General features: G+C 33.6%; 1 protein-coding gene across 1 annotated transcript in view; it reads left to right on the top strand.

Moving 5' to 3' along the window:
• LOC140447784 (luciferin 4-monooxygenase-like) overlaps positions 1–26,285 on the top strand; it is a 101,655-nt gene that overhangs the window by 50,564 nt on the left and 24,806 nt on the right. The window contains exons 3-4 of the mRNA XM_072540642.1: positions 2,825–3,035; positions 3,650–3,970. Coding sequence (XP_072396743.1) covers positions 2,825–3,035; positions 3,650–3,970 — 532 coding nt within the window. The remainder of the gene's footprint in view (positions 1–2,824; positions 3,036–3,649; positions 3,971–26,285) is intronic.

Raw genomic sequence — 26,285 nt, 5'->3', positions numbered from 1 at the left:
ATATATATACATATATATATACATATATATATATATATATATATATATATATATATATATATATATATATATATATATATATATATATATATAGAAAAGAAATTTAATCTTTGCAGATAAGTTAAATAGTAAACTCTTAAATATTGGGGAAATCTGCAAGAAAGACTCTAATGAGTATCAATTGTTTCGCCGAACGTTTTCGCCAAAGAGAATTAATTTGGCTTCTTCAGGGCTGAAAGAGAATAAATTATAATTAACTACCATATTATCTATTAAAACATTATTGATCTTACCGTAACTTAGAATTGTAGAGTTAGAATATTAAAAAACTTTGCTAGTAACATATTGGTGTTTTTTGTTACTATGTGCAAAAAAAGTTTTTTCTTAAGGTTTGAAATGTATGGTAGCTTTGAACTTAAAACGCAAAGGTTTACCCAAGGTTAATTGAAAAACCCAATGTAACTACATTTAAAAGGAGGTAATTCTTTGAATTGTCGGCAATAACCACATTTTTGATTTTTAGAAAGTTTAAAAGTGAGGTTCTGTTTTAGCCAGAACGCATGCGCTGACAAATTCAAGTAGTTCTTATGAATATTTATGTCGTTATGGTTCATTGGTAAAAACGAATGAAATTAAATCCCAGTATAGGGAAATATTATTTTGATTTTCTTTATTTAATTATATTTTATTGTTCATGTATTATTATATCTTATTGAGATGTATCTAAGAAAAGCAAGCAAATGTTATCTTTTTTAGTTAATCAAAATTAATTATAAAGGTAGGTTAGTTGTTAATGCATATATCAGTCAAGTAAGTTATCTGCGATGTTGAATTGTTCGTGGTATCTGATTTAAGTAAGAAGTGGTATATATCGCTTAGATTCTTAATGTCACTCTTAACATTAATGGAGAAATCGTTAAGGAAAATATAAGACATTTCAATGAACTGTCTTTTAGATTTATTGTTCTCACGGTGGAGAATTGTAGTGTTAGTATAGTCCATGAGATGACCAGTGGACACGTTTGGCTAATGCACAACGGTCAGGGTGAAGTCGAGAATCACTTTTGTGTAGTGTAATACGTGATTTCAATAATTGAGATTTTATTTAGATATAATTTATTCTCTTTCAGCCCTGAAGAAGCCAAATTCATTCTCTTTGGCGAAAACGTTCGGCGAAACAATTTATACTCATTAGAGTCTTTCTTGCAGATTTCCCCAATATTTAAGAGTTTACTATATATATATATATATATATATATATATATATATATATATATATATAAAATTGTTGTTTTGCATCTTACACTAATTGAGGTTAGTTGTCGTGATGTTTATCAAATGAAATGAACAACTCATTTGACCCCTACAATTGATGGCGAAAACTATCCAAAATTGTTTTTTTTTTTTTTTTTTTTTTTTTAAACGTTCTTTAACAAATACATATTTAAAACACTTATACATGAAGACTTTAATAAAATTATGTTAAAATAATTGTGAATTCGTTACTGTCAACTTAAAACGATAGAACGTTAGATCTTAATGATAACAATGTAAAGGTAATAGTATACCTGATAGACGCTGAACTTCTTGAAACAGAAAAGGTAAAAAGACTTATTTTAGAAGAAGTAGGAGAGGTATTGTATATCTCATATATAATGAAACTTATATTGTTGATGATGAATTGTCTGTATTAGTAGATTCGTGTTTATCCAAAGTTAACAATAATGAATATAAGTTGCTTAAATTATTGGTATCTGTCTTTTTGTTAATAGTTTCTTTTTCTTGAAAAATGAAAGCCATCTCGAGAATCAATCTTTTTAAATAATTGCTCTCCGTTGATAGGATTTTTACATTTGGAAAATCGAAAGAGTGCCCTGTTGTGTTAGCATGTGTGGCTAGAGAACATCTATCAGGGTGTAACCTCTATCACATCACGTGAACATCTATCAGGGTGTTCTCTAGCCATATATGTATATATATATATATATATATATATATATATATATATATATATATATATATATATATATATATAATCTAATATAATCTAATATATAATATAATATTTTATATAATATAATCTTTTACACATTTCGTATGGCCCAGAGGACAGAAAACGATATTACTAAATAGTTTTCGTTAATGGCCTCCAAAGCAGGTGGCACCTCTGCATGCTAGCCACTGTAGTTATCAAGTTTTAATAAACGTTCATTGGACTTTCCAAGTTTGAATTCATTTATTGATACCGATTCGAGCACGTGAAGTTTAACGAATTTATTCTCCTAGGTCATATATTTGGCCATTTAATTCAACTAAGCGATAGCAGCTTTTACTAAAAGGTTTTAATCTTTTACACATTTCGTATAGCTCAAAGGACAGAAAACGATATTATTAAATCGGTTTCGTTTATGGCTGCCAGAGCAAGTGGCACCTCTGTATGCTAGCAGTGGTTAATTTTTAGAGACATTCGTCGGACTTTCCGAGTTTGAATTTGTATCAGCCCAAGTGATTCATAACACTTTATTGATACAGATTCGAGCACGGGAAGTTGAACAAATTTGTCTTCCTAGACCATATTTTATATATATATATATATATATATATATATATATATATATATATATATATATATATATATATATATTTATACATGTGTGTGTGTGTGCGTGTGTTTTTATCTTTCTGTTTACGATGTTTCATTGTGTATTTATTTTTTATTAGAGTTAGAATAAATTAAATAAAAAAAAATACTGCGAAACACTGTTTCCGCAAATATACAAATATATAAGGAACAACCTTGTCTCACATTATTTGCTTATTTCAGGTGATGAAGCTTTTGGTGTAGAAAATATACAATCGTTTAAAACACGATTTTTGGGATCTGATATTATTCGTCCAGAACTTTTTAAGCCTTATGATGAAGAAGATCCAGTTCATCATCTTGCTTTTATATTATCTTCTTCTGGAACGACCGGTCTCCCTAAGGGAGTAATGCTCACAGACCGAAACTTTTTGGTTAGAATTGCTCAATCAAGGTAACAGAAACTTTTATTAGAATAAAATCTTCTTTTTTGTTTTTATTTATCGTATGTGTGATATATAAGGTTGCTTTTTTTAATGTGAAATGCACTAGACAACCTGACTCTTGCGCTAACAAAACAGGTAATGAGTACTATATTTGTTATTGTTTTGCATTACTTGTTCATTTACCTGATACCTATGCTGAAGATTATACGGGAAAATATTACGTAATTACTTGTCCTAACTGTTTCATTCTAGATACCTATCGTGCAGTAGTTTATACATCCTTGGATATAAATTTAAATTTTATTATTCCAGCATATTTTTTTAAACGCCACTGCATTTAACACCACGTCTTCATATTATGCCTTAGTATTTTCCTGTACTATTTATGTGACATACATATCTGTTTATATTGTACTTCACCTTTCAATAAATAGAAAAATCTAATTTAGTTTTGTTATGTGCTTTATTATCTATTACATCCATTACATTCTTATCTCTTATTTAATTCATTAGTTTCCTTTGAACTAATCCATCTTCCTAATCGCATTTCTGTTTATGTACTCTTTATTTTTTATATTTATTTTTATTTTAACAGTTAAATATTTTAAATACATAATTTTAGACATGAAGATTTTAGCGTAGGCCCACTTCATGGTCACACCACTTTAGCATTAATGCCCCTCTTCCACGGATTTGGTCTAAATATTATGATAAACGGACTTGCTAACAAAGAACAACTAGCAGTTATGAAACATTTTGATGAAGATATTTTTTTAAAGACAGTGCAAGATTATAAAATAAGCACTCTATTGATAGCGCCACCTTTAGCAGTTTTTCTAGCTAAAAGTCCAAAAGTAAATAAGTACGATCTGAGAAGTGTTAAGGAAATAATTATTGGTGCTGCTCCACTCTCCAAGGAAACAGAAAGTGCATTACATAATAGGTGCGTATAGCTTTAATAAATATCGTAAATTATTATTAAAAGTAAGATTAGTTAAAGGACTATAATTTAGGTAGCTTATGTTGAAATTGAGAAACAGATATTTTAAGTTGTTTATAGCGTAAACGATAGATAATAGGATAATAGGTTCAAAAAAGTTTTAAAATTTACCTGAAATTCAATTCAGCTAAAACGAGAAGCATTGAAAGCGAGATTCAATTCACATAATATGTCCAAAGAAAAATCAAGTGTCCATTAAAATAGGAACAAAAATCATAGGAGACTTCACCACAACAAAAGGGCTCCTGCAAAGTTGTTCCACATCTCCAATTCTATTCAAAATATACTTAGAGAAAGCCTTGACTACAGAGAAAAGAAAATTCGAAGGCATGGGAGTACTGATACGGAACGAATACCTATATACGTTAAGCTTTGCAGACGATCAAGTAGTGATTGCACAAGACCAAGACGACCTCAGCTACATGACGAAGAAACTACAAGAAGAATATACTAAGGCTGGCCTAGATATTAACCTCGCGAAAACAGAGTACCTATCTACAAATGAAGAAGACATAGAAGATCTACAGATTGATGATAACGTAACAATCAAAGGAAAGATAAAATTTAAATACTTGGGGCTTATAATCACGAGAAAGGCAACAACAGAGCAAGAAATTAAACACAAAGATTGGGAAAACAAGAATAGGAATCCGACAACTTAACTCAGTATGAGGGATAGACACCTAAATATGAAGACAAAAATACAGATTTATAAAACATTATTGCGAAGTATTATGACATATGGGGCTGAAAATTGGATCATAAACGAGAAAAACAGTAGAGCAAGATAGTAGCAACAGAGATGGAATACTTGCAAAGATGCTGCAGAGTAACAAGAATGGATAGGAAAAGTAATGACGAAATAAAGCAAAGAACATCAATAGAAACAGACAAACTAACATATAAAGAACAAAACAGACCAAAGTGGTATGGACATCTAAGAAGAACTAGCGACAGCAGATCGATAATAACTGAATGGAGCTCCATAGTAAGGAGGAAAAGAGGACGGCCCCAAAAATCCTGGAGGACCGAAGTAGACGACGCCATAAGTAAGAGAAATCCTAAACGATGGAGAATGGGACAACAGAGAGAGATGGAAACGGTTGAGCGAGGGAAGGCAGTGAATACTGTAGAATGAATCCCTAAATATATATATATATATATATATATATATATATATATATATATATATATATATATATATACACTGGTACGTCTCGAGTGAGGGGAGTAGACAGATTGAGACCCCGAACTCGAACCGAACCGTATCACTCTTGATAATGGCTCCAAAATGGGTGCCGAAATGTCGAGTTTTAAATTCTCAACGCGGTTCTTCCCGAGAACTCAGTAATTTTCATATATATATATATATATATATATATATATATATATATATATATATATATATATATATATATATATATTTATATATATATATATATATATATATATATATATATTTAATTTTATATATATATATATATATTATATATATATATATTTATATATATATATATATATATATATATATATATATATATATATATATATATATATATATATATATATATTGTAAAAACTACGACCGTCAATTTATATTTCTAAAGTATTCAACTAGTGAATTCAGAGGTTTAATCGGTATATATCGGCAAATAATGAGTAAAGTGTACAGTAGATATATGATAACATCGATAATATACTACATATTGAGTTAGAACTGATGAAACTTTAGAAATATAAAGCGAAACGTCTTCGATAAACTTATGAAGTAGTTGACTTCTTTTTTTATTTGCCAACCTGAATGACCGATTAAACCTCTGAATTCACTAGTTGAATACTTTAGAATATATATATATATATATATATATATATATATATATATATATATATATATATATATATATATATATATATATATATACATATATGTCCGAAGAATTGTAACTTTCGAGATTTGATGGTGGTCAGTACCTTTCGGTTTTTATTTATTCTTTTGAGGACCTCCTCATTTGTGACTCGGCCAGTCCACGGGATCTTAAGTATTCTCCGATATAGCCACATCTCAAATGCTTCCAGTTTTCTGCATATATCTTCGTTAAAGGTCCACGATTCAACACCATAAAAAAGGACAGAGAAGACGTAGCATCGCAGCATTTTTTATTTTTGTATCAAGAGAGAGGTTGTGACTCTTGAAGAAGGCCCCCATCCGATTGAAGGTGGATCTAGCTTCTCCGATCAGTGCTCTAATCTCCTGGTTGTTGGTCTATTCTTCATTTAGTATGGTGTCGAGGTAGTTGTAGTGCGTCACTCTTTCTACAGGTGATTGGTTGACGTAGAGTTGACTTTCTGTTATCCTTTTCTTGCTAATTATCATAAGATCCACAAGGAATCTACGTTCCTGTATTTGGCTGTATACCATATATTAAAAAATTAATTAAAATTCTTTGTAAAAGGTATATATTTAAAAGGTATATATATACCTTTTACAGAGGATTTTAATTAATTTTTTAATTATCATAAGCTTTGTCTTCTTAACGTTTATATTAAGTCCATATTGTTAACTGTAATACGTAATTTTGTTCATAAGAACTTGTAGGTATTCTAAGTTGTCCGCAAATATTATGGTGTCATCTGCATATCTAATGGTGTTTAGCCGGTAACCATTTAGTAGAATACCTTTTTCAGTTTCGTGCAAATCTTCGATAAATATTCTTTCAGAGTACAGATTGAAGGTTAGAGGAGACAAAATACAGCCCTGCCTCACTCCACGCATGATTTTCACATAATAAGTGTGTTTACCTTCAACTCTGAGATTTGCTGTCTGATTCCAGTAAAGATTTCTAATTATTTTTAGATCTTGGTTGTTAATTCCTGCTTCATTTAGTATTTGCATCATCTTGGCGTGCTGTACTCGATCAAACGCTTTCTCGTAATCAACCAAACATGCGTATACGTCGCAGTTGACGTCTCTGGATCTCTGAAATAAAACTTGTACTGAGAACAAAACCTTTCTAGTAACAACAGCATTTTTAAACCTGAATTTGGTTGAGGGAAATGTGACTTTTACACAGCTCGTAGATTCTTTTATGAATTATCTTTAGGACCAATTTTAGGAGATATATATATACATATATATATATATATATATATATATATATATATATATATAAAAATATTGAATTGATATATTGAAATTTATTTAAATATCAATCAATTTAGTCATCCCGAAATTTCACAAATACTTGGTTAATGTAGTTAAATATTTTATGGTGGTAATTTAGGAATTTTGCCTTGGAAAAGGCAAGTGTCCATTTTTATTTATTAGTATTTTTTTTAATGCATTGGCACTGAAAAATTTATTATATAAATGTACATTCCGATGTTTCGATTGCTACGTTTTATGATGTACAATATATTGTTACGAACATACTTTTGGCAAGGCCCAGGTAACGGTTGCATCGCATCTCTAATACTCTCGAAATTTCGCGGCGTATCGAGTGCGAGAGAGAATAACCGGTCACGTAGGCGAATTAGAGGTGGGACAACGCCAGAATATTCTCGAACCTAGTAACTGTAGTATATATAGGTAACAATGTTAGAAGTAGAGTTTAGTTGTTAAGATACTACCGAACTGTAAAGTTATAAATAAATGTATGTATATAAATTCGAACCGCTCGTTTTAATAAATCTCGCTACAGTTGGTGTTACGGTGTGAGTAAAAACAGATAAATTCAGCAGTGACTTTTGAAAAAGACTTTTGAACTTTTGAAAAGTATTATTCGTCGAGAACATCCGCGTAGTGATCTTTATATAAAAGAACATTTAAAAAGTACGTGTGTGCCTGACCAAAGATGCTGCTAGTAGAACTTTCAGTAAAACAGTTGCGTGAGCAGCTAGAAGAACGCGATAAAGACTGCAGTGGGTCCAAGAAGATACTCCAAGAACGACTGAAGACTGTTCTCAACAAGAATGGAGAAGACCCAGAAAGATTCCAGTTCCAGTCAGCAGACGAAGCCGTTTTAACTAAAATAATTGATGGAAAATTCGAGAATGTTTCCAAAAGATTCGATGAAACGTCTCAAATGATAGAAGAATCTTCTCGAAAGAATGATGAAAGATTCAACGAAACGTCTCAAATTATTAAAGAAATAGCTAGACAAAATGACGAGAAATTTGAAAATGTGTCTAGAAGATTCAATGAGACTTCTCAAATAATTAAAGAAGTATGTAATCAAAACAATGAGAAATTTGAAGAAGTCTCAAGAACATTCGATAAGATACAGAAAAATGTAAACGACAAGATAGAAGACGTAGAAGAGAAGATCAAACAATTAGAGACCATGATAACTAATACAAAAGTACTACCACCAGTTAATACAATAGCCTTAGATCCGGTAGTGAAAGAAGAATCACCTAGAGACGAAACGACACATAATATGAGATTCAAATTGCCACCATTTGATGGAAAGTCTTCTTGGTCCATATACCTTAGACAATTTGAAGCTATTTCGACAGCCAATCATTGGACAGAACAAGAAAAAGCTGTTTCCTTGACTGCTGCCTTACGAGGTGATGCTGCAGATATCCTAAGATCGATTCCTAAGGGTCAAGAAAAATGTTACCAGACCTTGTTTACTCGACTAGACAAACGTTACGGAGATGCCCATCTACAACAAGTCTACAAGGCGCAACTAAGAAATAGAATTCAACGAGCAAGTGAAAATTTGCAAGAGTTTGAAGCAGATGTTGCTCGTATAGTGCGGTTGGCCTATCCGGAGGTACCAGACAACATTTTGGAAGAAATTGCTGTAGATACCTTCGTCAATGGGTTAAGAGAAAGTGAATTACAGAAAGCTTTACGACTAGCAAGACCGAAAGTTCTAGATGAAGCGCTCGCTATTGCCTTGGAACATGAAACAGCTAGTCAAACTTCACGGAGTCATCGGGTAAGAACCATTGAAGAAGGCGACGAACCAAACGATGAACGTCTGGAAGAAATGGTACGAAAAGTAGTTCGCAACACGATGCCGAAGAGACGCGAGCCCAGATGTTGGAATTGCGGTGACGTAGGTCATATTCGCCGTAATTGCAAGAAAATGATACAACAGTCGGATAACTAGAACGGGTCTACAACAAGGGGCAACTGCCGACCTCGAGAAACACAGCCCCCATAGTAACTGTGAACATTACGTCCTCAGGTGGAATTCATAGCTTGTACATAGAGGGTCGTATCAATAATAAATGTAGATCGTTTTTGGTAGATACAGGTACAACGAGAACTATTGCACGGCCAGAAGTAGTACGAGGCCATCTTAAATTATTGCCTGCAACAGTAAAGCTTAGAACAGCAACTGGTGAGATAATTTATACATATGGCGAGGCTAATATGTCAGTATCCATTGGCCAGACCACAGTGAAACATACAGTATTAATTGCAGAGATCTCCGATGAGTTCATATTGGGGATGGATTTACTAAGGAAAGTTGGGGCTGTATTGAATGTCAAAGATGGAGTTCTCGAGATCAGTGGTGAAGAGTTGCCGTTTCATGAAGACAAAGAAGATGTTATCAGCTTAATAACTACTTGTGACGTAACAATACCCGGTAATAGTGAGAAAATTTTGATGACCAGACCTGATGGTAACTGCCGAGAGGGAAGTTTAAGGATGGTCGAAGATGTGAATAATGCCGAGTTCCTAACGGCAAAAGCTTTGGTGAGAATTCGAGATGTCGTCCCTGTAAGAGTTATGAATTTAAAGGGAAATGCTATTAAGTTAAGTAAAAGAACTTCGTTCGTAAAAGAAGATCGGACAGTGTGTTCCCGTGGCTTCGATTTGTTCCATGAATACTAATGAGAAACCGTCGAAATCTAAGTATCCAAAGGAGCTTGTTGAGACGATGATTAAAACGTGCCAAGACCTTGATGATGAACGAACAAAAAAAGTGAAGTCTATGCTGATAGAATTTCAAGATGTTTTTGCCATGGATAAGAAGGATAATGGCAAAACAAGCATAGTAAAGCATAAAATTAATACCGGAGACGCTCAGCCAATCAGACAACAACCTAGACGACTTCCATTTGCGAAAAGAGATAAAGCCGAAGACATCATCAAAGATATGAACAAACAATGGGTAATTGAACCATCAAATAGTCCATGGACATCACCAGTAGTGCTAGTAAAGAAGAAAGATGGTTCAACACGTTTTTGTATTGACTACCGACAGCTCAATGCAGTAACTAAAAAAGACAGTTATCCTTTGCCCAGAATAGACGATACTTTGGATACACTTTCTGGTTCTCGTTGGTTCTCCACACTCGATCTGAAAAGTGGATATTGGCAAGTAGACATGGAGCCAGCTGATCGTGAAAAAACCGCATTCTCGATAGGATTAGGGCTTTGGCAGTTTACAGTTATGCCCTTTGGTTTATGTAATGCCCCGGCCACATTTGAAAGATTAATGGAGGCAGTTTTAAGAGGTCTAACATGGAAAACATGCCTGGTTTATTTGGATGATGTAATTGTGGTTGGAAGATCCTTCGATGAACATGCCAATAATCTGACAGAAGTCTTTCAACGATTGAGGGCAGCGAATTTAAAGTTAAGTCCAAAGAAATGTCACTTGTTTCGACGAGAAGTGAAGTACTTGGGACATATTGTAGCAAGTAATGGTGTAACAGCTGATCCTAAAAAACTTTCAGCAATTAAGGATTGGCCTGTACCAAGAGATAAACACGAAATTAGAAGTTTTCTTGGCCTATGTGCATATTACCGACGTTTTGTCAAAGGATTTGCCAACATCTCCAAGCCATTAACAAAGTTGACAGAAGAAGGCAAAGAATATACATGGAGCGAAGAGTGTCAAAGAGCTTTCGAAAACTTACAAATGGCTCTAACCAGCGCACCGATTTTAAGCTACCCTAGACAGGCAGGAAAATTTGTGTTGGACACCGATGCAAACAACAGTGCAATAGGAGCTGTTCTCTCACAAATCCAAGATGGACAGGAGAAAGTCATCGCTTACTTTAGCAAAGTCTTGTCAAAACCAGAAAGAAACTATTGCGTTACTAGGAGAGAATTGCTAGGCGTAGTAAAGGCTTGCGAGCATTTCCATAAATACTTGTATGGCAGAAAGTTTTTTCTTCGCACGGATCACGCTGCTCTAAAATGGCTTTTACAATTCCGTAATCCAGAGGGCCAGATGGCAAGATGGTTAGAACGATTGCAAGAATATGATTACGAGATCGAACACAGGGCTGGCAGAGTTCATTCAAATGCTGATGCCCTTTCGAGAAGGCCGTGCAGTGCAAACTGTAATCACTGTCTTAAATTAGAAGAACGACTTTGCCCCGTGAAACGAACCACCGTCATTAATGATCAATGGCAGCCTCAACAGCTACACGACGCTCAAGCAGATGATCCATGTATAAAAAGAGTATTGGATTGGATGCGTCGAAGTGAAAGACCTTCTTGGCAAGACATTAGTGCATGTAGTCCAGAAGTCAAGTGTTACTGGAGCCAATGGAATTGTCTAGTGCTGAAAGATGATCTTCTGTATAGAACCTTTGAGAACGATGATGGTACAGAAACTAAGCTTCAGTTGATTGTACCTAAAAGTAAAGTGTCAGAAGTATTGCGTCAGTTGCATGACGGTGCATCAGGTGGACACTTTGGTATCACGAAGACTCTGAAAAAAAGGTTCTAGAACGGTTCTATTATGTGAACTGTAAAGATGATGTAAGAAGATGGTGCCGGAAATGTGAACTGTGTGCAACCAGTAATGGGTCAGCTGGTAAAAAGAGGGCACCCATGAGACAGTACAATGTTGGTAGTCCTATGGAAAGAGTAGCAATCGACATTGCAGGTCCACTTCCAGAGACAAATGATGGAAATAAATATATCCTGGTAGCCATGGATTATTTTACGAAATGGACTGAGGCCTATGCGATACCAAATCAAGAAGCTGCTACCGTTGCAGAGGTACTTGTTAAAGAATTCTTTAGCCGATTTGGTGTTCCTTTGGAGATCCACTCCGACCAAGGGCGAAACTTCGAGTCAACCCTTTTCCAAAACGTTTGTAAATTGATTGGTGTCAATAAGACCAGAACGACACCCCTGCATCCTCAATCAGATGGAATGGTCGAGAGAATGAACCGAACAATGGGTAAACACCTATCCAAAGTTGTATCAGAACATCAAAGAGATTGGGACCAGCACATTCATTTATTCCTAATGGCCTACCGCTCGGCCGTGAATGAAACTACAGGCCAGACTCCAACCTGTCTGATGTTAGGTCGTGAAGTTCGTTTACCCTGCGACCTAGAGTTTGGCTGCAGACCTTCCGAAGAACATGTTGCAAGCGAAGATTATGTCGACCGCCTGAAGTTAAGAATGAACAACATTCATGAACTTGCCCGACAACACATCCAGATAGCCAGTGACAGAATGAAAGATCAATATGATTCTCGATGCAAGAGTGAAAACTACGAAGCAGGTGATCTTGTTTGGCTTTATAATCCACAACGTCGTCGAGGCTTGTCTCCCAAACTGCAAAGACAATGGGAAGGTCCATATGAAATTAAAAAGAAAATAAATGACGTAATATACCGAATTAAGAAGTTGCCGAAAGGTAAACCAAAAGTAGTTCACATAAATCGTCTTGCACCATACGCTGGCTCAAATGAAACAGAGGAAGCACGAACCCTTCAACATGAGATCAAAGATGACCGGCGACCAAGCTTTAATGAATTTATGTCAAATTACGCAGAGAGAAAGAGTGCTAGATTCGGCGTGACCACAGAAGTTCAGCAGGATCTTTTTAGTGTTCCGCATAACGTCTCTCTAGCCCACTGTGTTGCCCAAGATCTTGAGATGACTAAAGGAATCTCATCCGTATATTATAAGAAATTCGGTCGTTTGGACGAGTTAAAAAACCAGCAGCCTAAAGTTGGAAGAGTACTGAGATTAGAAGATGGTTCTCGATCTTTGCTGTATATGGTGACCAGGAAGTCGTATACAGACAGGGCAAGCTACAAGGATGTATGGCGTGCTCTAACTAATTTGAAGAAAATTGTGTGCAATTACGACATCAAGAATTTGGCCTTACCCAAGATAGGCCATGCACTAGATAATCTGGACTGGAAGATTGTCAGAAGGATGCTTGAAGTGATCTTCCGAGACACCGGCGTACGAATTACTGTGTGTTGCATTAACCCGATGAGATCGTATCCTTCAAAGTCAGTAGACTGTTATTTCTTTCTAAAGGGTTCATGCAGAGCTGGAGAGTCCTGTAGATTCCGCCATGCTGTGCCTACCTATAGAGTTGCTGATCGGGACGATCAGATTTAAGAGGGGAGCAGTGTTACGAACATACTTTTGGCATGGCCCAGGTAACGGTTGCATCGCATCTCTAATACTCTCGAAATTTCGCGGCGTATCGAGTGCGAGAGAGAATAACCGGTCACGTAGGCGAATTAGAGGTGGGACAACGCCAGAATATTCTCGAACCTAGTAACTGTAGTATATATAGGTAACAATGTTAGAAGTAGAGTTTAGTTGTTAAGATACTACCGAACTGTAAAGTTATAAATAAATGTATGTATATAAATTCGAACCGCTCGTTTTAATAAATCTCGCTACAATATGGTTCATAAAGTAGTAAAATTTAAATTATAATAATTTATAAATCAATCTTAAAATTATAATTTTTTACTGCCTAATTTCAATATTTCGATTTTTAAATGTAGGGAATTTAATATCTTGCTATAATACTTCAGATACACAAATAATATACATGAATACACTTGTAACAGATACTAAAATAATAAGGAGGCATAACACCTAATTTCGCTTTTAACTATAAATGTATCGTATATCGTAACGTAGCAATCAGTAGTGAGTCATTACTCAGATAAAATATTTCGGTGACTTTATGGTAATTTGATTCTAGCCAACATATCTATTACAATTATTACGTATATGTTCGGTCTTATTGTTTTAAATAATTTGTCGCTTTGTCGTTTCAATTTTTTACAATATAGTTATAGGAGCTTTCTTTATTTAGTGTGTGTTCTTAGTCTACACGGATTTGTAGCGATATAATAATGAGGTTAAAAAAGTTTTCTTATTATTTTTTTTTTCAAATAGTCGGAGTTCTTCCATATTGGTTTTAGTCATTGTCCATGAATCGCATCCATGTATTAAAATAGGTCTGAAGTGAATTATGCTCTGTATTTCTTTAGTGACATTATTATTAAGCGTGATTATTGATTTAAGATATTTAAAGTGTTCCATACTTTCGAAATTATAGTTGTTGACTTTAATATTTTATCTAGATGTATTAAATTACTTTCTTCTGTTGATTCGCTTGTATTTGGTTTTTATTTTGTTGATTTTAAGTGAAACATTTTTCGTGCTCTCTTCACTTTGTTGAAGATGTCTTTTGCGGACGGGAGAGAGTTTCTTATAAGATCAATATCATTAGCAGATACTAGGACTGCTTTGTACCTTGAGCTATTAATGGATTGCATTTTAAATAGACGTTATTTCTATTTTAGTATGCTGTTCATTAAATTTTTGAATATTTGAATCGTGCTCTCTTCACTTTGTTGAAGATGTCTTTTGCGGACGGGAGAGAGTTTCTTATAAGATCAATATCATTAGCAGATACTAGGACTGCTTTGTACCTTGAGCTATTAATGGATTGCATTTTAAATAGACGTTATTTCTATTTTAGTATGCTGTTCATTAAATTTTTAAATATTTGAATCGAGAATCTGTATTTTATTCAACTGTTTTATAACACAGAGTTTCTTGGCGCCTATCTTCATCTCTGTTTTTTTTTTTGTTTAGCGTATCATTCTTCTTCTTCCTATGCCGTCCCCATTAATGGAGGTTGGCGACCACATTTCTAAAAGTATTTCTGTCTTTTGAAACGTGGAATAATTCGTCTACAGTCATGTTTGCCCAGTCACGAATATTTCGCAGCCATGACTTCCTCTTTCTACCTATTCCCTTTTTGCCATCGACTCTACCCTCCAAATAGTTAAGAAGCTTGAAGCTTCTTAACTATTTGCGCTTTTACCGTCCATATTTCTACTCTGTACAATAGTTGAGACCAGACGTAACATTCAATAAACCTCAGTCTCAGCGCAGTATTCAGATTTTTATCACAGAACAATTGCTTGAATTTTAAGAACGCTGCCCTTGCCATTTCTATTCGTACCCTGATTTCTTAGTCTGAATCTAATTCTTTGTTAATGTAAGCTCCCAGATATTTATATTTTTACTCCCGTATCATTATTAAAAGGATTTTGCTAAATGTCGATCTAGGGAATCCGGTGGTATGTACATGATGTTTCCATAACCAACGTTCTAAAATTTGTCTAACTGTAAAGTCATGACGATTTTACTAGGAAATATAGTGTTGTTTAATAATAATAAAGTTCAAGCAACAATTCCTATATGCACTAACTTGGTACTGATATCTCTGCTCCCCGATACCAGGTAGCAGTCCCGAAAACATTAAAACTGCTACACTCATGCTTCCAATTATCCAACGATTAGCTAGTCCAGGACTATACGCCTTATTATGGTACTGATATTGCTGCTGTCCCTCATAAGTAAATATAATATGCAAGAAAGGTTTTGGCAATTTAATAGGATTTTGTATGTTAGAATATTATTTCTCCGAGAAAGTGAAAAATATCTATTTGCTATCCGGATTTAATCCATAGATTAAATATTAGAATGCTATAAAATAATGCTATTAGCAGCAAAAAACGGTCTGATAGTAAGTAATGAGAAAACTAAATAAATTTTCTTTAACATATAAGAGAGAGGACGTAGAGTAGGGCATAACGTAACAATAAACCCATATAATTTTAAAAGATTGCAGCGTTTTAGGTATCGTAGATAACGCTGTCACATAAGAAATAAAGTGGAATATTCAGGTAGCTAACTGATGTAAATATAACCCACATAACAATTTTAAATCCAGAAGTCTAATACAAATCCCTAAAATCAGGATATATAAAACAGTGATTAAACCAGTGCTATTGAATGAAAATGTGAAGAGAACGCTGACAAAACAATGTAAGTAAAACTTAGGTACTAATTAAATCAGGATTACTAGAAAAGCCATCAGAATTATTTTCCAACTTACAAAGGTCCGAATACTAACCAATACCGAACCGGAACTAATGCCAAGGTCTAACACATATATAAACATAGCAACGTCATACAAGAGACTAAATCCTAACGCCAAAGTTACGCTGGCTATATCCAAAGGCTCTCTAATAACTGCATTGCCAAGTTAAACTGGGAGAATGCCCCGAGAGAAAAAATGCCCTTAGAACGTCCACGAATCAACAGGTGAGGTAATATAAGGTCAGATTTAGGAATAATGGGACTACCTACCGACCCATCATATTTATCAACACATGCCTGTACAACCAACTGCTATCCAATCTACAATCAATACTTATCTGTTGGGAACTATCAAATTCATTACATGTAGTCAAACGAACTAGGCATAAAAAAGATATTTTAGGAAAGGCACTTCAGAAATATTGACATCTATTTTTAAAACGTTATTTACGTTGCTAAGTTTTCAATAGGAATGAAGAGACAAAAAGCAGAAAAGCCAATGGAACCTTGTTGCGTTCTGACTATACTATGACGATGACCTTCACAATATAAACAATACTTGAGACAGACAACTGTTTGTCTCAATTTGGTCATTCAGAATTTTGTCTGTATTTTTTAATTTGCTAATTTCCGTAGATTCTAATTTCCATAGAATCTAAAGATATCTTAAGGCCTTTATTTTAAATATACTTTTTTAGTAATGAAAATACGTAAATAGAACCTGGAATATACATGTAACATTAAATCTCTGGAATAAACCATCTCCTGAACAATGGCGCCGATATATTTAGTTAAAATTCTGTGCACTTATTTTAACCGTTTATGTCCTTATCATTCATATATGAGTTGTGACTGATATTACAAACTCATTTACTTTTCACAAAGAGACTCCATATTAACTATAGTTATTACTATCCAAATCTGATTCGAAATATCGTCGAAAAGTAACAGTATGTAAAATTATTTTTAATGAAAAGTTAATTAGCCATATCTTATGGGGTTCAAAAGAGAAGCCTTTACGAAAATTTGAGTACAAATAAGACCACCGTAATCAGTTGTATCCTGGATAATGAACAATTAATTAATCGGCTAATCACAATCACCCGTTCAATATGATTTTCGTCAAATCGGTCCTTTTTAGGATCAATTATTTTAATTATATTTATAAATATTAAGGGCATATCTAGAGTGGGTTTCCGGTACACGGAATAGGAAAAACTGTGAGGTGGATTTTTCTTAATAAGAACATCAAGGAATGGCAAAGACGCTTCAGACTCAACTTCTATCGTAAATTGAAAGCTAGGATGTATTCCATTCAGGTGGGAGAGAAAGAGATCTAATGTGTCTTTACCATGGGGCCAAATGACAAAGGTGTCATCAACGTACCGTAACCAGCAGGTGGGTTTGAGATTTGACGAGGACAAGGCTACTTTTCGAAATGTTCCATGTAGATATCTGCTATTACGGGAGAAACAGGTGATTCCATTGTGGCACCTTTGATTTGGCGATAGAAATGATTTTGGAACGTAAAATATGTATTAGACATGCAGTGTTTTATAAGAGATAATGTGTCTTGGGGAATTTGATGTTTAGAGTACAAGATAGAAATTGTTTCATCGATGGAAATGTTAGTAAATAAAGAAACAATGTCAAAACTGACTAGTATATCTGAGGGTAAAATAGAAAAGTTTTTCAGAAGATCAATGAAATGAAAAGAGTTTTTGATAAAGGACGAGGCATTTTCGGCTAATGTTTGTAAGGATGAGTGGGACAGTTGTATGCACTGACGATGGGTCTTAGCGGAACATTGGGCTTATGTATTTTTGGAAGGCCGTATATCTTTGGAATTCGGGATGATTTTTCTCTAGGTATCAGAAATTTTTTGAGGTCTGGAGGTAGAGTAGACTTATTTATAATGGATTTGGTTGTTTTTTCTAGATATGTGGTTGGATCCTTTGGGACACTTTTGTATTCTGTGGAATTCAGAAGTTCGGACATTTTGTCGAAATAGTTAGAAGAGTTGAGAATGACGGTGGCATTACCTTTGTCGGCCGGAAGGATGACGATGTCAGGGTTGTTGTAAAGTTCTTTGAAGGCATGTCTTTCTAAAAGACTGATATTTATAGGTGGGGGTTTGGAAGTACGGAGAATTCTGGCGACATCTTGTCTGGCAACTTCGGCTTGCTCGGAAGGAAGATGAGAAATAGCTTCTTCAGTTTGACAAATAATTTTCTCAGTTGGAATGGAAAGAAGAGTAACAGAGAAATTGAAGCCTTTTGTCAGAGCTTTGGTAGCTGAATCGGATATGTAAATATCCGAGAAATTGTGAACAACAGTAGAAGGTTGTTGATTTAAAGTGGGCTGTGGATTTTGCTGAGAGATAAGTTAGTCCAGTTTGCGCTTCTGGGTTTGGGTTTTGTTGTCAGAAATGTGTTGGGCTTTTTGGTGAGAAAGACGATCAAAAGTGTCCCATAATAATGGTTGGATATTGAAAGAGTGGATGTCATTGTAGGTTTTAAGAAGTTGGAAATTTGTTGTATCTAAGTTGCGTCGGGTGGAATGAATTGAATTTCTAAGAAGCGAAAAACACGCGCGATAATGCTAGACGACTGCCGGCAACATGGCGACCATTGCTTCAGCGACCCCCCTCCAACCCACACCGCTCAGGCCACGTCACCTCACACCACGTCAGCGCATACCGTTCCCGCGCATACGGATGGTATAAAAGCAGCCACACAGGGTAAGACTGGTTGTCACTCGACACTGAGGAGTAGGCAGATTGAGACTTTGGTGCCGAGAGACAGTTCTGGTATTTATACAGAACACGATACTGGTACGTCTCGAATGAGGGAAGTAGGCAGATTGAGACCCCGAACTCGAACGAAACCGTATCATCACTCTTGAAAATGGCTCCAAAATGAGTGCCGAAACATCGAACTTTAAATTCTCAACGCCGTTCTTCCCGAGAACTAGGTAATTTTCATTTGTCTGACCGCGGAAATTTATCCGATCATTTTATTCGCCTCTACGGGGAGAAATTTTTTATTCTAACTAAATCTTTTTCTAATCTTCTAACACGCAAATACCGTCTTCTCTGTGATCTTGCTTGTCTTAAATCATATCGTGAATATCAAGTCATCCCAAAATCTCTTCAAGTTAAACATCACACCAAATCTTCATCTGTTTCCAAAATTCTTAGAGCCACTGGTTTTTCGCTTCTTAGAATTTCAATTCATTCCACCCGACGCAACTTAGATACAACAAATTCCCAACTTCTTAAAACCTACAATGACATCTACTCTTTCAATATCCATTCATTATTATGGGACACTTTCGATCGTCTTTCTCACCAAAAAGCCCAACACATTTCTGACAACAAAAACCAAACCCAGAAGCGCAAACTGGACCAACTTATCTCTTAGCAAAATCCACAGCCCACTTTAAATCAACAACCTTCTACTGTTGTTCACAATTTCTCAGATATTCACATCTCCGATTCAGCTACCAAAGCTCTGTCAAAAGGCTTCAATTTCTCTGTCACTCCTCTTTCCATTCCAACTGAGAAAATTATTTGTCAAACTGAAGAAGCTTTTTCTCATCTTCCTTCCGACCAAGCCGAAGTTGCCATAAAAAATGTCGCCAGAATTCTCCGTAGTTCCAAACCCCCACCTTCAAATATCAGTCTTTCAGAAAGACGTGCCCTCAACGAACTTTACAACAACCTTGACATCGTCATCCTTCCGGCCGACAAAGGTAATGCCACCGTCATTCTCAACTCTTCGAACTATTTTGACAAAATGTCCGAACTTCTGAATTCCACAGAATACAAACGTGTCCCAAAGGATCCAACCACATATCTAGAAAAAACGACCAAATCCATTATAAATAAGTCTACTCTACCTTCAGACGACAAAAAATCTCTTATACCCAGAGAAAAATCATCCCGAATTCTAAAGATATACGGCCTTCCAAAAATCCATAAACCCAATGTTCCCCTAAGACCCATCTTCAGTGCATACAACTGTCCCACTCAGAAATTGGCAAAACATCTCGCTTCATCCTTACAACCATTAGCCGAAAATGCCTCGTCCTTTGTCAAAAACTCTTTTCATTTCATTGATCTTCTGAAAAACTTTTCTATTTCACCCTCAGATATACTACTCAGTTTTGACATTGTTTCTTTATTTACTAACATTCCCATCGATGAAAATATTTCTATCTTGGACTCTAAACATCAAATTCACCCAGACACATTATCTCTTATAAAACACTGCATGTCTAATACATATTTTACGTTCCAAAATCATTTCTATTGCCAAATCAAAGGTGCCCCAATGGGATCACCCGTCTCTCCCGTAATAGCAGATATCTACATGGAACATTTCGAAACAGTAGCCTTGTCCTCGTCAAATCTCAAACCCACCTGCTGGTTACGGTACGTTGATGACACCTTTGTCATTTGGCCCCATGGTAAAGACACATTAGATCTATTTCTCTCCCACCTGAATGAAATACATCCCAGCATTCAATTCACGATGGAAGTTGAGTCTGAAGCGTCTTTGCCATTCCTTGATGTTCTTATTAAGAAAAATCCACCTCACAGTTTTTCCTATTCCGTGTACCGGAAACCCACTCATACAAACCGCTATCTCAATGCTCAGTCACATCATCACCCCGCCCAACTTAATTCAGTCATTAACACTCTTATTTCTCGTTCCATAAGACTTAGCGACAACAATCACAGGTCATCCGAAATCAATTCAATAAGACAAACACTCTTACAAAATGGTCACCACAAAACCCAAATCAATAGAAGCATTCAAAAACTTCTAAACCCCATTCCATCCAAAAAAGAAACCTTGCCGCCGGATCAAACCAAAATCTTTCTACCTTTCATTAAAGGTGTCACTGACAAGATCAGTAGAAGATCATCTTCACTACTCACTCCAAATTGTCCAATCTCATCAGATCCGTAAAAGACCAAATCCCCAATGAAGACCATGGTGTCTACGAGATACCTTGTTCCAGTTGCCCACGTACATACGTGGGACAGACAAACCGACGAATCCATAACCGGATTTACGAACATTCTTTATCAGTCAAACATTCCGATACCACTTCAGCCCTAGCCCAACATCATATTCAGACAGGCCACAAAATAGATTTCGAAAAAGCAAAAACCATCGCTCCTATCCGCTTCTTAAAATCGAGAATCATTCGTGAAGCCATCGAGATCGAAAAACGGCCAAACAGTTTAAACACGCGCGATAATGCTAAACGACTGCCGGCAACATGGCGACCGTTGCTTTAGCGACCCCCCACCCCAACCCACACAGCTCAGGCCACGTCAGCTCACACCACGTCAGCGCATACCGTTCTCGCGGATGCTACGGATGGTATAAAAGCAGCCACAAAGGGTAAGACCGGTTGTCACTCAACACTGAGTAGTAGGCAGATTGAGACCTCAGTGCCTTATTAATTTAAGATGTAATTTATATATAAATTTGTATTCTGATCTGAAAGGCCTAAATTTCCATAAAATTTTCGATAGAATTTTAGTTAAAATAGTTTTCTAGATATCAATAGAAAAGAATTATCTAGAAATATAGAAAGAAGACGTCAATAGAAAGAATTTAACCTTTGTTCACAGTAGAATCTTTGCAAACATGGTTATGTCTATGACATAGAAACATCTGAACATATATTTTTTCAAGAACATTCGTGAACAGAAAAAATGATATAAATATGATGTGATTTGGATTCAAAATGGTCAGAAAGTCAGTCAGTAAGATCAGATTTTCAATGGGGACAGTTGATCAGTAAGTTCAAGATAGAATACAGTCAGTCAGTTGGTGAGATGTTCAATATAGTAGGTTCAATGAAGATTAAGAAACATAATAAAGAGAATATTATTGAAGATTAAAAATTATGTTATGTATAAATGGGATTGGATAATGGAAAAGAGTATTAATTGAAAATTAAAATTATATAATATATATGGTGATTGGAAGAGAGATAAAGATTATTAGAAGGAAGAATAAATGGAAAAGAAGAAAGAACAATATTTTACCGATTTATAAATACTATTAAGAAAAAAAATATTCTAAAATAGTGGAAGCTGATAATTAAAACATTGTGGTGTATTTGGCAAGGAAAGTTTACAAAAGAAAGATAACCGAGGCTGACAACGAAGACATTGAGTGGTGATTAAAATCTTTATTGTAAAAAACAGTTTCATTTAGGCATTCAGTGACAGAAAGGTACCAAATTTTGTTAATATAATTTATTTAGTGTCATAAGAATTTCAAGTTAAAGATAGTTTGTTTTAAATTTACATTGTGTATATAATTTAAGTAGTGGCATAAGAATTTCAATTTAAAGATAGTTGTTTTAAATTTATATTGTCTATATTAGATATACATGTGTGTTTCATATTTCAAAAAGTGCTTACAAACTGATTCTTTGAGAACCGCGATAAAAATCCTATATATATATATATATATATATATATATATATATATATATATATATATATATATATATATATATATTGTGACAATTAGGGTTTATAGAAAATAATTTATAAGTTATATACTACATAATATTAGATATTTGGTTGTTTTAAATAAGTTATATACTAGAGAATTTAATAAAAATATATTTATGTGAGGGCATTTTTAATAAATTAGCATATAATAATTGTAAAAAGTTGTATTTAGTAATTTTAATGTTGTAAATAGATATATGTTTAAGTGAGCCATGTGCTTAGGCAACCAACTATACAGTGGATTGACAGATGGAAATTAATTATAATACGAGTATAAGTGGGGTTATAATATTATATTGTTTGAAATGTGTATTTTATTAAATTAGAGTGTTAGTTACTAATTTAATTATATATTCTGATCTGAAAAGCCTAAATGTAAACAAAATTATTAATAGAAAAGAATGGAATTCTCTGGATCTCCGGAGATGGCCATGTTTGCGAAATGTTTTGTTCCAGAAAATTCAGACAAGTATTAAATAGAACAAATTGGAACATGATATCTTACGAGATGGTTCTAGAAATCCAAAAACATATAAATACCCGTGATTTGGATTCAAAATGGCAGTTTTTGGAAGTTTTTAGTCTGAAGTCAAGCAGTTTTAAGTTTTTATTCAGAAGTCAGGCAGTTTTTAAGTTTTTTAGTCAGAAGTCAAGCAGTTTATTATGAAAGTTAGTTAGAGTCAGTGAATCAAGTACAAATAGTCCAATAGTTTAATATAGTGAGTTAAATGAAGATTAAAAATTATGCATATAATTTAATGCACATTTATAATTATACACAAATAATTATTGAAGATAAAAAAAGGTATATTGGAAGAAATTAAATTATATTATGGTTGGAGATTAGTATAAATCAACTTATAATAATTGGATATTGGTATATTGAAAAGAAGAATAAATATAAATGCTGTTTGCTGGTTTGGTTGGTGGTGTATAGATGCTGGTGAAGAAAAATATATCTTAAATTGGTAGAAGCTGATAATTGAAAAAAGTAATTTCACAAAAAACAAGGATAACTGAAGTACGAAGACATTCAGTGGTGATTAGAATCTATATACTTAGTGGAAAATAGTTCATTTAGGCATTCAGTGAAAGAAAGGTACAAAATTTTGTTAATATAATTTAGTTAGTGTCATAACAATTTCAATTTTGAAGATAGTTTGTTTAAATTTTAGATTGTCTATAGAATTTAATTAGTTTTATAAGAATATCAGTTTAAAGATAGTTTATTTTAAATTTACATTGACTAGGTTAGATATATATGTGTGTTTCATAATAGTTATAATAAAGATAATTTAAAAAAGTACTTACAAGCTAATTCTTTGAGAACCGCGATAAAAACCCTATATATTATATTATTAAAAATACTCATTGCTCATCATTCAAACAAAAAACACATCATAACAATTTGGCACCCAACGCGGTGGCTCTCTATTTAAAAGAATTAGTTTGGGAAGATAAGTGCTCTCATATAATTAAATTAATTATCAGTAGAAAGGAAAAATTATAGAATTTATTTTTAATTATATTTGAACAAGTAAAGTCTCAAAATGTCTCAAGGAAAGAAAGGTACAAGAAGCAAAAAGAATGAAGAAGATGTGGAAGTAGAAACACAACCTATACAAGAGGAGAGTTTAGTTCAAGTTCCACAAGATACTGCAGAAATGAATCCAGAAAGAGAGGAAAATGTCAATATGGCAGCTTTGATGTCATTAATGATGCAGATGAACAAGACAATAGAAGAGAATTCAAAAGAAATCAAAGAAGACATAAAAAAATTGGAAGAGAATTCAAAAGAAGTCAAAGAAGACATGAAAAAAATGGAACAGAAATTGGAAGAGAATTATAGAAAATTAGAAAAGAAAATAGAAGATAATAATAATAAAATTGTAAAACAAATGGAAAAACAAATGGATAAAAAACTTGAAGCTGCAGAGAAAAAAGTTGCAAATGAAATAAAAAGTATACGGAATGACTACAAGAAAAGGATAGACAATGAGAGGACAGAAGTAAAGAGGATTATTCAAGATAATAAGATAGATATAGAACAGAAAATAGAGTTACAGAAATGTAACTTAGAAGTAAAAATTAACGAAGACAGGAGAAACACAGAAGAAAAATTAGACGATATACAACAAAATATCCAAATAAATAGTAATCAAATAAGAAATGTGGAACAGAGAATAGATGATATTTCACAAATGAGAGACATAGGGAGACCTTATTTAAATTTAACAAATAAGACTGGGATTAAATTCTCTGGTAATATAAAAAATTTGCATCCTAGAGTATACATAAATAGTTTAAAACATAAATTAAGATTTGTGAATAATATTAATGATATTAAAGATTATATTAGAATGACATTAAATGACAATGCAGCAACTTGGTTTGCTAGTATTGAAAATGATTTAGATAACTTTCAAACATTTGAAAATAAATTTTTAAATTATTATTGGGGTGAATTAGAGCAAGCAAAGTTTAGAGAAATTCTATATTTTGGAAAGTATAATCAAAATTTAAAATCAAATATGGTAGATTATGCATTGAAATTGATAACAGTTGCAAAATATTTAGAACCACCACTTAGAGAGGATGAAACAGTCTTAAATGTATCTAGACATTTTGATGCTGATGTTGTGCAAACCGTAACTGTACAAAATATTCAAACAATAGATAGTTTTATTAATTTTATTCAAAGAATACAAAGAGGCAATATGACAAGTAATAATAACAACAGAAAAAACAATAATAACTTTCAATATAATAAAAATGATATTCAACAATATAGACAATCATATAACAATAATACTAGGTATGGTGATAATTTACAAAATTTTAATAATACTAACACTAATCCAAATAGACAGAACTTTAATAATAATACTAGTTATAATAGACAAAATTTTAATAATAATACTAATTATAATAGACAACATTTTAATAACAGTACTAATAATAATAGACAAGATTTTAATAATAGAAAAAATACAGAGCGACCTAACTATAACAGACAGGTAAATTGTGTTCGAAGGAATAGAAGCTGCGAAGACAGGGAACGAAGTACTACAAGGCAGGAAAATGTGAGTAGAAGTCATAGTAGGGAAGGACATAGGACATCAGATTCAAGTGGTCAGATACAATCTGACAATTCTAATAATCAAAATTTTGTGCAGTAAACTTTCTGAATTACAAGTTAGGCCATTGCTATTATGAAAAACCTTCTGAATTTATTTCTTTAGATGAAGAGAAAATTATTGAATCTATTAATTTAATTTATATAAATGCTTTGGCCAAAAATAAAATGATTAAGATTATGATAGATACTGGTTCAGAAAGTACTTTAGTCTCGGAGAATTTTATTTTTAATACATTAAAACTATCAGATATAATAAAGATTCCAAAAATTAAAATTATTGGTGCAAATAATAAGAAGTTGGGTGAAATTGATAAACTAGCCAATTTTAAAATTAATATTCTTAATAAAGAAATTAATATGCAAGGATTTATTGTCAAGGATTTATGTGTTGATATATTAATGGGAAATGATGAATTGGAAAAGAAGA

The sequence above is a fragment of the Diabrotica undecimpunctata genome, chromosome 8, assembly GCF_040954645.1.
Source record: "Diabrotica undecimpunctata isolate CICGRU chromosome 8, icDiaUnde3, whole genome shotgun sequence".
Lineage (NCBI taxonomy): Eukaryota > Metazoa > Arthropoda > Insecta > Coleoptera > Chrysomelidae > Diabrotica > Diabrotica undecimpunctata.
This window is presented reverse-complemented; position numbering and strand designations above follow the sequence as displayed.